This window comes from Sarcophilus harrisii, chromosome 1 (assembly GCF_902635505.1).
Source record: "Sarcophilus harrisii chromosome 1, mSarHar1.11, whole genome shotgun sequence".
Taxonomy (NCBI): domain Eukaryota; kingdom Metazoa; phylum Chordata; class Mammalia; order Dasyuromorphia; family Dasyuridae; genus Sarcophilus; species Sarcophilus harrisii.
Genome location: NC_045426.1, coordinates 42,238,204 through 42,252,517, shown reverse-complemented (window position 1 = coordinate 42,252,517; position 14,314 = coordinate 42,238,204). Strand labels below are relative to the sequence as shown.

The 14,314-nt window shown below is 36.2% G+C and overlaps 1 protein-coding gene across 2 annotated transcripts in view; it reads left to right on the top strand.

Annotated features, from left to right (window-relative positions):
• The window catches only part of IL5RA (interleukin 5 receptor subunit alpha), a 50,048-nt gene that overhangs the window by 20,558 nt on the left and 15,176 nt on the right, over positions 1-14,314 (top strand). Inside the window, exons 9-11 of one of the 2 annotated variants that reach the window (XM_031954168.1) lie at positions 712-857; positions 4,389-4,527; positions 6,664-8,933. In XM_031954168.1, the coding sequence (XP_031810028.1) occupies positions 712-857; positions 4,389-4,527; positions 6,664-6,677 (299 nt within the window). In that variant the 3' untranslated portion in view covers positions 6,678-8,933. Of the gene's footprint in view, positions 1-711; positions 858-4,388; positions 4,528-6,663; positions 8,934-14,314 lie in introns of those variants that run through there. The other variant, XM_012543582.3, reaches the window with a different exon arrangement.

Genomic DNA, 14,314 nt, shown 5'->3' with positions numbered 1-14,314 from the left:
TCTGAAGTCCCTCCAGCACTAATGTAATGATCTGACCTGTTCTCTTGGGAGTAATAGCTACCTCCTTTACCTCCTTATAAGGCCTCGTTAAGAAAACCAAGTGAGAGAACAAATGAAAAATACTTTCAAAAGGGAAAAAGCTTTGTACAGATGAATGATTCTGTTGAATCAGGGTATTTTTGAGCTAGAAGAAATTTTAGATTTAATCTAACCCCATACTTTTATAGATATGGTCTGCAGCCCCAAAAAGGGGTTAGTCACTGGAACCTATGCCCTCTCATTCATATTTCTGTGTACTTTCCATTTATTTGATTCATTTTATCTTGACTGTACCCTGATTGAGTCATATGGAGCATAAAGCTTTGACTTCAGTCAAAAGTGCAATTCTGTTAAGGGTAAGGAATAGGACATCTTTAAGGTTGAGGGAGAATTCTCCTAAGTAAAGACCCTATCTAGGAGAAACTTTGCTCTTCATGTTGGAGATGACCTTGGTCATGGGAGGGAGTTATCTTTGTCTTGCAAACAGTGATTCAATTTAGGCTCCCATCAGAAACAGTTAATTATATTTAAAAATGTATTTGGTTGCCAGGATCCCTGCTAGCTCCTGCAGTTGATTGTGGACTACATCCTATCTTAGAAATGCCTTAAAATGTTAAAATGATGGCTGGAAGCATCAGTTCTCATGAAATTGGTTCTAATTTTCAAATCTAGATCAAGTGAATCCTCCAATGAATGTCACTGCAAAAATGGAAGGAAATCATCTGTTTATACAGTGGGAGAAACCAGTTTCTAACTTTCCTAGAAAATGTTTTGATTATGAAGTGGACATCTACAACATAAGAAGGGATTATTCAAAGGTAATTCTAAGAAATGGTGTTGCATGTACATTAGAAGTCTTTGTTAATTATCTACTACTATTTCCCTGGTTGAACCATGGTTTTATGAAGCCAAAGTTGGGCTTTCAGTTTCCTTGAGAAAACGGTTCCATGGGCACATTTATTTCCTCTCTTTCACTGACAAACTTTTAAAAACAGCAATCTCTACTTACTATCTCTACTTCCTTAGTATTCTCCTATTCCTCCATCCTTTACAATATGGATTTTTGAGCCCATTGATCTAGAAAACTGTTCTCTTTAATGTAAGCACTGATCTCCTGCAAAATACAAAGATCTTTCCTTAATTTTCATGCTCCTTGACATCATTGTTTGTTATTTGTCCTTCATTCTCAAAGAGGACCAAAGACATCAGGAGGGTGCTTTCTTGATTTGTAAGTAAATTGGATTTAAATGAGGCAGAGTTGTGCAAAGTCATCAACTTCACTGTGTTCTCCCCAGTCATCAGTATCCCTCTGAGTCCAGCGATAAGATATAGGTCAAGATGACTGCCAATTGCCCCAGATCAGTGGAAGACTTTGGCATTTTAAAGTTAAGGTCTTTCCCAAGTCTCAGCTTGTCTGAGGCAATGATCATTCAAAAATTAGACCATCTCTTGCCTCAATTTAATTACTCCTTGACATCTTTGTAGCAATGGACACCATTAATCACTTTTTCCTTGAAACTATTAACTACTTTGACTTTTATGCCACAGGACACTAATGGTTCACTTTATACTTCTATCTTGTCTCTTTTTACTCACTCTTACCCCTAAATGTATGAATTCCCCAAAACTCTGTCACCAATTAACTTTATAGTCTTTAAAAAAATCTTTATGTTCTTTCCCTTAACAATATTATCCACTCCTATGCCTTCAACTTGTATCATATCTCTCATATTTCCTCTAACCCTCAAGTCTCTTTTGAGCTCCAGACTCACATTTCTAGCTTTCAGCTTTATGTCCTGTTGGCACCTCCAACTCTGAGACTGTATTCATTATATTTCTAACCAACCAAACTGACTCTTTGTCTTGTCATATTCTTTTGGATAGCAGTACCACTATTCTCCCAATGATTGAATCAATGAATCAACAAACACTTATTAAGCAGCTATTAGGCACCAGACACTGAGTATATAAATACAAAGTGAAACAGTCGTTACTCTTGAGGGCATTACTATCTAGCTAGAGGAGAAAACAAGTACATACAAAAGAAATAAAAAATAGATATAAGGTAATAGGTACAGAGAAGAAGTAGGAGCAATTGGTAGAGATCAAGGAAGTCTTCATAGGTGATATTTAAACTGAATATCGAAAGAAAACAGAGAAATAGTGAGAATGTCTCAGAAATCTGAGAAATGATGGTAAGGAAAGATTGTATTTCAGGCATGTCAGTGCAAGAAAGTTCCGAAATAAAGCATGATGTTTGAAGAACATTAAGAAGATCAGATTAGTTAGATCATAAAATATATGAAATAGAGTAATATGACTAAAAAGGTAGGTTGAATCTCAATTGTGAAGGATTTAAAATGACAAAAAAAAATTATGTTTGCTCTTAGAAGTAATAAAAAGCCCTTAGTGCTTATCAAATAAGGCAGTGACAAGGATGGATTAAAGTGGGGAGAGATTTGAAGTTAGAAAACAAATTAGGAAGCCACTGTAATGGTCCAGGCAGGCGATGATGATGGTGTGAATTAGTGTGATGGGTAGAGCAATGCAGAGAACAGATTTAAGAGATGTGGTAGAGGTCAAAATGACAATATTTAGTAACTAAATGGATATTTGGTATTAACAAGCATAAACAGTCAATGATAACATCAAAATTAAAAACCAAGGTACCTGGAAGAATGGTGCTCTTGACAGAAATAAAGAAGTTCATAAGAAAGGTGGGTTGGGAATGGGTAAAGGAAAACAATAAGTAATGAAGTATTATTGCACTGTAAAAAAATGACAAATAGAAATTTGGAGAAATGGGGATTTATATGAAGTAAATCAAAGTAAAATAAGCACGACCAATGGAACAATATACAAGACAAACAATGTACTAATGTAAGTGAAATTTTTAATAGAAGGAAGGTAAATCTGGATATTGGAAAAACCAAGAAAGGTCTCAGAGAAGAACTAATGATATATACCTTATCCCCCTTGGCTGAGATGTAAAAATACAAGGTCAAAATGCTTTATACATTGGTGAAATAGTATCTGTATTAAATCCTTTTGTTTAATTGTTTTTTTTTTAATGAAAAGGAGTGTTCAGTCTAGAAAAGGGTGACTGTGAAGTGACAATGAAGTAAAGACAATTTACAAATAAGACACATTTTAAAAAACAAAAAAGTATATTTTTATATTTTTCAAGAAATATTATATTATTTTGATGTATGAATCAGTGATACCATGTGGGAGAACATTTAAGGAAAATTATATTAATGGCACAGAGAAACTATATTCTCTGCATTTCTGCATCTTTCAGTTAATTGTGTGAGAATAATAATATGGTCTGAATTCATGTATTATTTGAAAATTTTGCCTTTTCTTATATAGAGCTATCTTACAAAGATATATAGATCATTCACTCAAGGGAAGGAACTGTTTCATTTTTGCTTTGTTTCTAGTACATTGATTTGTACATAATGTTTACTGTATTAACTTGAAAGGAGGCATCCGGGTTAGCATTAATTGATCAACTGATTGCCTTTTTTATGATAGAGGAAGGAGGTTAAAGTCAGTTGTCATCTGAAATGTACTCATTTCTTCCTCCAAATGCTCTCTTCTTCCTTACTTCTCTATTACTACTGAGGGCATTAACATCCTCCCAGGCCCCATGGCTAACAATTTAGGTATCATTCTTGACTTCTTACTTTCTTTTCTCCATCTATATCTATTCTGTTACCAAGATCTTTGATTTTTACCTTTATAACTTCTTTCATACATGCCCTCTTCTGTCTTTGGACTCTGCTACTGCCCTGGTGAAGACCTTCATCACTTCACACCTGGATTGTTGCAATATTCTACTTTTTGATCTCCCTATCCAAGTGCAGCAAAGTGAGCTTCCTAAAGCAAAAGTCTGATTATGTAACTCTCCTACTCAACAAACATTTGGCATTAAAAACCCTTCAATACTTGCCCCTCTCGCTATCTTGCCAGCATTCTTATACCACACACACACACACACAAACTGCTTATCTCCCATGCTGGAGTTCTCTCCTCATCTTTATCTCCTAGCTTCTGTCAAATTTTGCTAAAATTCCACCTTCTACAGAAAGTTTTCCTGACCTCCTTTAATTCTACCATCTTACATTTATTGTTTATTTCCAATTTCTCTTGCCTGTTGAGTATTTTTAAAGTTTTTTTTGCATGTTGTTTCCCCCATTAGACTGTTTGCTTTTCTTTGTGTCTTCAACTTTTATCTCAATGCCTGACATACGGTAGGTTTTTAATAAGTAGATTAATTAATAGATTGACTGAAAGTAACGTTTTCAATAATAGGTTTGTTGATTTTTTTAAATTTGTTTGTTTAGATACAGAAACTTCAAGGAAATTCTTTTGACTTGATAATTGATCCTACTTGTAAGTATTCTATAAAAGTAAGAGCTACAGTGAGTTTCGATTGTAGAAAGAATGGACTTTGGAGTGAATGGAGTCAATCTATTTATGTAGGTAAGTTTCAGTGATTTCTTTTCTTATTCATGGATATCATTATACATTTTTATAACTTTACAAACTCTTCCAGGGTTAGTACAAGATTGATCTTAACTTCATCTGTATTTCAAATTTCATCTGAACTGATTTTCTAATGGCCTTCTGCCTTAGATATTTGGTATTTGAAATCTGATGTCAGTAGTATCTCAAATTCATTATATCCAGGAAAAAACTTAGCTTTCTCCCTAAATTTACCCTTCTTCCTAACTTCACTGAAGTTTAGAGATTTAGTTTTGTGATTCCTCATACCCCAAATCCAATTAATTGTCAAATCTTGTCACTTTTACCTCCTTTTTAAAAAAAGCTTTTTATTTTCAAAAGATATGCATCGTTTTCAACATTCACCCTTGCAAAACCTTATATTCCAAATTTTTCCCTTCTCTTCCCTCCACTTCTCCCTCAGATGGCAAGTAATCCAATATATGTTAAGTTCGCGAATTTCTTCTATATGTATTTCCATAATCATCATACTGCATAAGAAAAATCAGATCAAAAAGGAAAATAAATGAGAAAGCAAACAACAACAAAAAAGTGAAAATACTATGTTATAATCCACTCAATCCCCATAGAACTCCCTCTGGGTGCAGATAGCTTCCTCCATCACAAATCTATTAGAATTGGCCTGAATCACCTAATTGTTGAAAAGAGCCATGTCAGTCAGAATTGATCACATAATTTTATTTTCCCCACTTCCTTTCTTTCTTAAAAGGTTAGTAGTCAAGAATCAGAGGCAAAGATTTCCTTGGTTACTTACTTTAGGAAAGTTCCAAACTTCATTATGGCCTATTTTTCTGACAGAGTAAAACTCTTGGCACTTATTTACTCCAGGAGATGAGTGGAATGAAGGTGGAACATGATGGTTAGGCACATTTCCATTTTCCTTTTAAGCAAAGAGCACCCTTGTAACTTGAGAATGTGACATTACCTTCTTGAAATGGACTAGGCTTTGTATTGGTCAGCTCAGTGCCAGGGCTTCTGCTGAGTCAGGAAGCAGGGCAACAGCTTAAGGCTCTTGTCATCTCTCTCCTAGACTACTATAGTATTCTCCTAATATCTTGAGCCACTTCCACAACTACCAAAATTTAGATTTTCTGAAATACCAGCATTTTCATTAACTTACTCCATAAAGTCCAGTTGTCTCACAGATCAAATATAAACTTTCTGATAATTTAAAGTTTCTCATAACACACACACACACACACATACACATACACACACACACATATATATATATATAGTTGTGAGAAACTTTAAACATATATATATATATATATATATATATGCATGAATATATGAAGGGGAATGGTATGTATATTTCTTTTCCCATGCCTCTTCATATATTCCATATATCCACCCAAAATGGTGCTTATGTGCTTTATGTGACATTTATTTGACCAACTCTGACTTCTCACTGGCTGTCCCACATGGCTGAAATCAAATGTGTTCACCCCAGTCCTTTAGAATCCCTTCCTGATCCTTTCATTTTTTTTTTCGTTTTTAGTGTTGTCCACCCACAAATTACCATGTATTGACTTGTTCTATATTTTGCCTCTCCTTATTTCTTCTTGTCTCCTTCAATAGAATATAAGCTCTTTGAGAGTGAGAACTGCTTTATTTTTCTCTTTGTATCCCTAGGGCCTAGAAAAATGCTTAACACATAGTAGATACTTTATCCATTTTTATTGATTGATTACATGGATTGAATATCATCCTGGAATCAGGCAAGGGTTAATTTGATCATTTATATATGACTTCAGAAAAGTCCCAAACCTCAACTATGGCCAGTCTTTTTGTTTTAGCTCAAGAAATAAGTCAAGTGAAGGTGAGTCATGGTGTCCATCCAGGCTCATTTTCATTCTTTCCTTGAAGCAAATGGGACCCTTGAAACCTGAAATTGCAGCCAAATCTTAAAATGGAATAGTTGTCCTCTTTTTATTGGTCAATTCAATGCCAAGGTTTCTGTGGAGGTGCAACTGTGCAATGAGCATTCCCTTGAAAGTGGGAAATTAAAATAAAGTGACCTATCATTTCTGTCACCAAGCTCCACATCTGACTTATGGGAAGAAGCTCTGACATTTCACTTTCTATATCTAGAAGCACACATTTAATCCAAACCCGTGAGCAGTACTCCCCGGACTGACCCAAGGCAGAGATGGAAGAGGCAGATTCCTCTGAAGAAGGATTTGAGGGGTTACAGAGAGACCTGCTAACTCCAAAACATCAACCCCAGCTCACCCAAACCCCTCCAAATCCAGCCCTCTTTCATGGCACCAGCCTGATTTTCAATGTAATACACTCTTATCCTATAATCTCATCTAATTACTTCAGAATAAGACATTCTATTTTGTTTAGGGAGTTGGGAGTTGGGATGGAGAAAGGTTTGGAGTGCTGGTGCCATATGGAGAAGAACTCGGAATGAGGGTCTTTGAGGCAAGAAGGAATGAAGAAAGGAGCCAAAATATCAGGAAGTCTCACAAGATCCACTTCAGCCACAACATTTGCCCTTTTTTGCACAAGCAGCTTTTCAGCTAGGTCATCCTCTCATAGAGATAGGGCTAACAAATGAACTGTTAATTTCATTAGTATCAGGAATATTCACCTCTTTATATTCAGAGAAAGAATAGCTTGATGCCTGGTAAAATAGGTACCTGATTATAAAAGCTTAATAAATATTTATTGACTTATTGACTGTAAACAGTTGTCTAAGGCCCATTTTCTTAATCTGTGGTTCGTGACCCCATATGGGGTCTCTTAACTGAAATTGAGAGTCACAAAATTATGATTTATTATTAGTAAAGGTTTGATTTGTATACCTAAGGTTTTAGGTACCTATATATCCAGTCATAAAAATTTCTTGGGCAAAAAGAAGTCTTTAATGTCAAAAGGTCTAGGACAGTGAGAGTGATTTGTTTAAGGTCATGTAGCTAATCTGTATGAAAGGCCAGATGAACCTAATAATTAAAAAAAAAAAGGAAAGAAGTTTTCTTTGGGGATAAGGGGACTAGGAGGAGGGGAATTTATAGCTTAGTACTGACTTTTATATTACTTTGTAAAGTTTAAGGTACCTTATGCAATTCCCGAAAGACATGTGTATTTGGGTCTGCTTCTCTTAATAACTTGGTTTGCTACCATCCCAGCCTCCCCTAACATTTTATATTTTATAGCCTGGGCTACAGGAATATTACTAGAGTAGCCAAAAATCCCAAAACACATCAACAGGAGAGTTGGGAACTAAACTGAATCCTCTTTTAATGAAAGTACCAAATTCCTATGTGCAAAGAGACAAGCTTTTAACTCAAGATCTGGGGGAAGTAGATGTGAATTAATGCTTAGGAGACCTGGGTTCTAGACCCCACTCTGTCCCTGATTCACTGTGTGTTTTTGGGCAAGTAACATCTCCTGTTTGGGCCTGAAGGGGTTGGAACAGCTGATCTCTCAGGTTCCCTTCCAAATTTAACATTCTCTAATTCTGTACACTGCATCACCCTGTCCCAGCTGTGCAGAGAGTGAAATTGTTATTTGTAATGAGATTTTATTTTGAGCCTCCCTTAATTTATTATTCGCTTCCTGCCTCTGATATTTCTTATCATTATTGTTTCCTAAACAGCAGCTTCCTCCTTTGAATCGAGGCTCATTATCATTTCCCTCCAGGTGTACTTCAATGCTGTTATCTATAGTAAATCCCATCTCATTTATTTCTACCGGTTCTGAGAAGATGAGCTGATTAATATTCCTACTTGCCTTATAAATCCATCCTTTCTGGAATTTACTCTCCTGCTCAGTTTAGGATCATTAGGGAATTTAATCAATGCAGGCTTTCCATTTTCATCAAGATGATTAATAAACATAATAGGAAGTCCAGGCCCCTCTGGGACATTGTGCATGATGTTCCTTACCCCTTGAGGGGACGGCAATAATTATACTCTGCTTGGGCCGATGAGGCGTTTTTTTTTTGCTTTCTCATCCTTCTCTTCTAAATCATTTTTTCCTCCTTTCCTATCTTATTTTCTAATTGGCATCCTATAGATGACCATCTGGGTATAAGTTGGCGATAGTATCAAATGAGATGAAGCTTGTGGTCTTTCAAACAGTCTCATGTAGACCTCTGTCACCCAAACAACTGTCACTTATCTAGTCCTTATTGATATCTCTCTAAGTGAAATAAGTTATCAAGCAATCAATTTAGCATATCTTATTTCTCTTGATCCTTCATAACAGCCCTATGTAAGAGGTCCAAATCTGTGCTCTGACTGCTATCCTGGGGGAAAGGGTTTGCCTTAGTGAGATGTTCAGTAGACCAGCAGATGGAGAAATATGGAACTCTTTTTTTTTCATGCAAATTATATTTCCATATTAATTGTGTTGTGAAAGAAAACACAGAGGAAAAGAAATATAAAATAAAGAAAGTAACAAAATTGCATTCAGATTCCTTCAGTTCTTTCTGAGATGGATAATATTTTTAATTCCGGTTCCTTTAGAATTGTCTTGGATCTTCTTTTTGCTGAAAATAGCTAAGTCCTTCAAAATTTTTTATCATAAAATAATGCTGTTCCTATGTACAATATTCTTTTGGTTCTGCTCATTTTACTTTGCATCAGTTCATAAAAGTTCCTTTAGAATTGTCTTGGATCTTCTTTTTGCTGAAAATAGCTGTCCTTCAAAATTTTTTATCATAAAATAATGCTGTTCCTATGTACAATATTCTTTTGGTTCTGCTCATTTTACTTTGCATCAGTTCATAAAAGTCTTTCCAGTTTTTTTTTTTCTCAAAGTAACCTGTTCATCATTTCTTATACCACAATAGTATTCCCTCACAATCATATTACAATTTATTCAGCCATTCCCCTATTAGTGGGAATCTCCTCAGTTTCTAATTCTTTGCCACCACAGAAAGAAGTGCTATAAATATTTTTATACACATAAGTTCTTTTCCCTTCCCCTACCCTTTTAAATTTTTTCTTTTTTTGAAATACATATCTAGTAGTGATACTTCTGGGTTAAAGAGTATGCACAGTTTTATAATCCTTTGCAGCCATGCACGCTTACATGACAGGTGAAGTGCCTTAGTTGCTTCTGTAGTTCTGGATAGACTGGGTATGGCAGAGGCAGCCTGCAGCTGCTACTTCCCTGGAAGGGGAGCACAAATAACTATATATCCCTGGGTATTCCATCAAAACAAACAAAACCATTATAGAGACTTTGTAAACAACTTCCTACCAGATGGGGGAACTACTCAACACATCATGCTTGGAGAAAGCTCATTCCCTTGTCTCATTCATGTCTTAAACCATTTGGAAATGAAAATAAGATGAAAATATTTGCTCTGCTTGTATGGAGAGAGATGGGAAGGAATTTCCTCAAAACTATCAACCTCTGTTCCTGGATCCTCCATTATGGTCAGCAATCAGTGCCTCTATTTCCCCCACTGCACAAAGGCTGTCAGGGTTTTAAATCTGAGCTCACCTTCTATGGCTACAACTATGGCTGTCAATGACCCATGTAGCAAGTTATTTAAGTCTTACTACTGTCTCATTTTGTTGATAAGATGACTAAAGCTCTGCGTGATTTGGTGACATATTTAGTAATTGCCAGAGTTGCCCTTGTAATAAATGTATGCCTTCAGCTTCTAAGAAGCAACCTTGCATTTCCTCATCAGTGGCAAATTCTTTGAGGATGGATTTGATTTTGGGAAGTGGTCAAGGAACATTCAGAGCTAAGGTTGATGTATGTAGTAAATTATCTAAGAATCAAAGATCCCAGCCCTGGTTTGAGGGACAGTGTTTGAATCTCTGAATTTCATGTATTTTTCATCTGTAAATTGACAAGTTTGAGCTAGATGATCTATATCAGGGGTCCTCAAACTTTTTAAATAGGGGGCCAGTTCACTGTCCCTCAGACTGTTGGAGGGCTGGACTATAGTAAAAAACAAAAACTTTGTTTTGTGGACCTTTAAATAAAAAAACTTCATAGCCCTGGGTGAGGGGGATAATTGTCCTCAGCTGCCTCATCTGGCCCGCGGACTGTAATTTGAGGACCTTTGATATGGTCCTTTTCAACTTTAAGATCCTAGGAGTCTATGATTTATCAAGTTAGCTAATTCCTGTTGGGGGCTGCTAGGTGGCTTAGTGGATAAAGTGCTAGGCCTGAATTCAGGAAGAATTCAAATCTGTCCCTAGATGCTTAGTAGCTATGTAACCCTGCTCAAGTCACTTCATTGTTTGCCTCAGTTTCTTCATCTGTAAAATAAGTTGGAGAGGATATGGCAAACCTCTCCAATATATCTGCCAAGAAAACCCCAAATGAAGTCATGAAGAGTTGGACATGACTGAAAAAATGACTGAAACAACTGAAAAAATCTCTGACTTTGAAGTCAGAGTATTGGTACTAGGACTGGGACTCAATTTTATTATCTGTAAAATGAAGCTTTTGCACTAGATGCTTCTGAAATCCCTTAAAGCTCAAACACTTTGATCTTAATATTGTTTTGATTTAAAAAAAATAACAGTTACTATGAAGTGATTGTAATGGACAAGAAAGACCAATATATGTGGAGTTAGAAGATCTGCTCTTGAATTCTACTTTTAATACCTGGATGACTTTAAGGAAGTTATTATAGGCTTCAGCATTGCTGTTGTCATTTTCTTTTAAAAAAAGGAAGTCAAACTAAATGGTCTTTGAAGTATTTAATGCTTTAGAATCAATGATCCTGTGAAATGAGAGGAAAAGACCCAAATTCAAAGTAGTAGTTAAATTAATCTCAAAGCATGGTCAGTGGTATACTGAGGATACATGAAACTCTTTACTGGGTCTGAAAGGTTAAAACTATTTTTATAATTATAAGACATTTTGATTTCTAATATCAGTGGATATGACCCTATAAACAAAAACTCTTTGAAAGGATGAGGATCTCAGTAATTTTTAAGAGTATAAAGGGATTCTGTGACCAAAAGTATAAGAATCTATTCTTTGGTCAATAGTTTTGTATTCAATTCTCAATAAGCATTTGAGATATGCTTGCCTGCTATAGGAAATGGGAATTAGTGGTAGTCAGTCAACAAGCATTATTACGTGTGTACAATTGACCAGTTGTTATTGAGTTGTTTCAGTCACGTGCTACTCTTCCATGACCTCCATTGGGGTTTTCATCAAAGATAATGAAGTGGTTTGCCATTTCCTTCCTTGGTTAAGTGACTTTTCCAAGCTAGTAAGTGTCTGAGGTAGATTTAAAGTTAAGAAGATGAGAATTCTTGACTCCAAGCCCAGTGCTCTATCGAGAATCTCCTAGCCCCATTGGTTAGGTGCTATGCTGAATGCTTGAGGTACAGAGAAAGGTAAAAAGAGATCCTGTCCTCAAAGAACTCACATTCTAATAGGGAAGAAAGACATGAACATAATAACTACCTCTATACCAGTCATAAAGAGGCAACCTAATATTAGCAGGAAGACTGGGACTCAGAAAACTCAGGTTCTAATTGAGAGTGAGGAAGTGCCTTTTGCCAAAGCAACTTAGTTTCTGCTCTGTATCTCATAGCTTGGAGATTGCCATTGAGAAGGGTATGACTGGAGTATTGAGAAGTTAATGACTTGTTCTGGGTCCACATTGTGTCACAGCTGGGACTTGAATCTATGTCTTGTGGGGATTGTGTTCTCAATTCATCAAAACAAGCTGGATAAAAGTACTGATTTTAAGGTGGAGTAACATTCAATCTTTAGGTTAGTTTGGTTCACTGATTCACCTTTCACTTTCCAGCATCTCCTGACACAGAACATGACCAAGAACTAGCCCTTTTTGACTGGGGGAGGCAGGGAGAAGGATGAAGAAAGGAAAGACGAAGACCCTGGCAAGACCCTGTGTATCTAGAAAGCTGCATGCAGCCACAAAATACCATTGGAGAGTCAGAGTTGGGGAACAAAAGATGAATTGAAGCCACTTCACTATTTTGCTAGAGCTACCCTTTGTATAATACAATACTTCCTCTTTGCCAAACATTTTACTCCCCAGTAGAAGTAGCAGTTTTATTTTTATCACTATTCAGTATCACCTGCTCTTCCTCAACTGTGTTCTGTCTTATCTTTAGGGCTGACTTCCTATTTTCTTATTTTAAAACTTTCTTAACTTCCTGATATATATGTTTTTTTACTATCTCTTGTTTACCCAAATCCTTTATTTATTTATTTTTAGAATGTTCACGTTTTGGTCTAGTAGTGAGATTTTAGCTTTCTGAATCTTGTTATCTATCTGGCTCTCCATTCCCCACTCCAAATCCTTAATGAGATCAGAATACCCTATGTAAGAGAAGGAATTTCTAAAACAAGAAAAAAGTTCCCATGGTGATGGATTGGTGGAGGAAAGTTTGTATCTGAGCCAATAACGTAACAAACTTTCTACTAGAGAAACAGTCTCTGAGCTTGTTTCTAATTGGCTCCTTCAGACAGGTTATCCTGATTCCAATCTACTATTAATCTTCTCTGTCAGTCACCACAGTATCCTCACAAACTAAAAATTGGTTGTAGACTTTAATGTAATGAGGAGAATTTTGAGAGCCTAAGGGATTATATTAATAGTTGACTCAGGTTTAAAACATGATTTTTAACCACCTAATTTCATTCAAGATGTGTGCATTGTGTACATGATTTGGCACTCAGATGCCTTTGTATGAAGAGAGGAAAACTAATTTTTTTTTTAAAAAATCTGTCACTATTTAAAAACAAACATCTTAGAATCACTCAACTGTGGTTTCATAACTGTGATTCATTGCTGACTGCCAGGGAATCTCCTGTAAAATTATTACTACTAATATGACTTTCATCACCAAGAAGCCCAGGTCCTCCACTCTATCATGGTGTACATTCTCCAAGGATGTGCCAGCAAAAGCTAAAATATAACACTCCTCAGGAACCTCTGAAAATGAGCACTTGCTCTCCCAACCAAGGACTGAAGATTGGGTTGAGTCTCATGGAACTCAAGCTATGACTTGGAGGATATACTCTAGCAGGCTTATTAGAATTATTTTTGACATTCACCACATTTCTTCCTATGTCTTTTTGACTCATGGGACTGTGTCTTTGTGGAAACTCCACCACTAGCAAAGAGACTAACAGGATTTTAAATTGGAATGGGTCTTAGAGAACATTTAGTCTAACCCTCTAATTTCATGTATAAGAAAATTGAGGTCCAAAAACATAAGACTAGCCTCATATCAGTTGTGAGCAGATCTAGGGCTGGAAACCTGGCTATCCATCTTGGGTCCTGCAGTGGAAGATTGATTTGACTGGCTTCCTTACTTGAAGGCTTCCAGGACCAGTGGTAAAATCAGTTCTTTTTCTAAGGTCTATTCCAAAGGGAAGACTTCTTTCTTAGCTTCTATAATGAAATAGGCACCTATGTGCTTTCACTGAGCTCAACAGTGGTTTCCTTATGTTGTCTTTTCATTCTGACATCTTTTCTTTTCTGTTGCTTTTTGAATCCTTTCTCTGGCAGCTAAGCTAGATAGTCTCCTGGTCTTTGGTTTAGGATTCTAGCTTTGTCTCAGAATTCTGACCTAGTCTGGTATCTTTTCTCTAATTCTTGCTCAAGTGATAGAACTGTCATCTTTATATCTTTTCTTTGTCTCTAACTGTTCTCCTGGATCTGATCCTATTAAAACCTTGTTTTGAGCTGCCCCTTTCTATCCATACTTTGGATATTTATCCCATTAATAAGGTATAGTAATGATAGCAAAGTTTAAGAGAGTAAGTGTGCTGG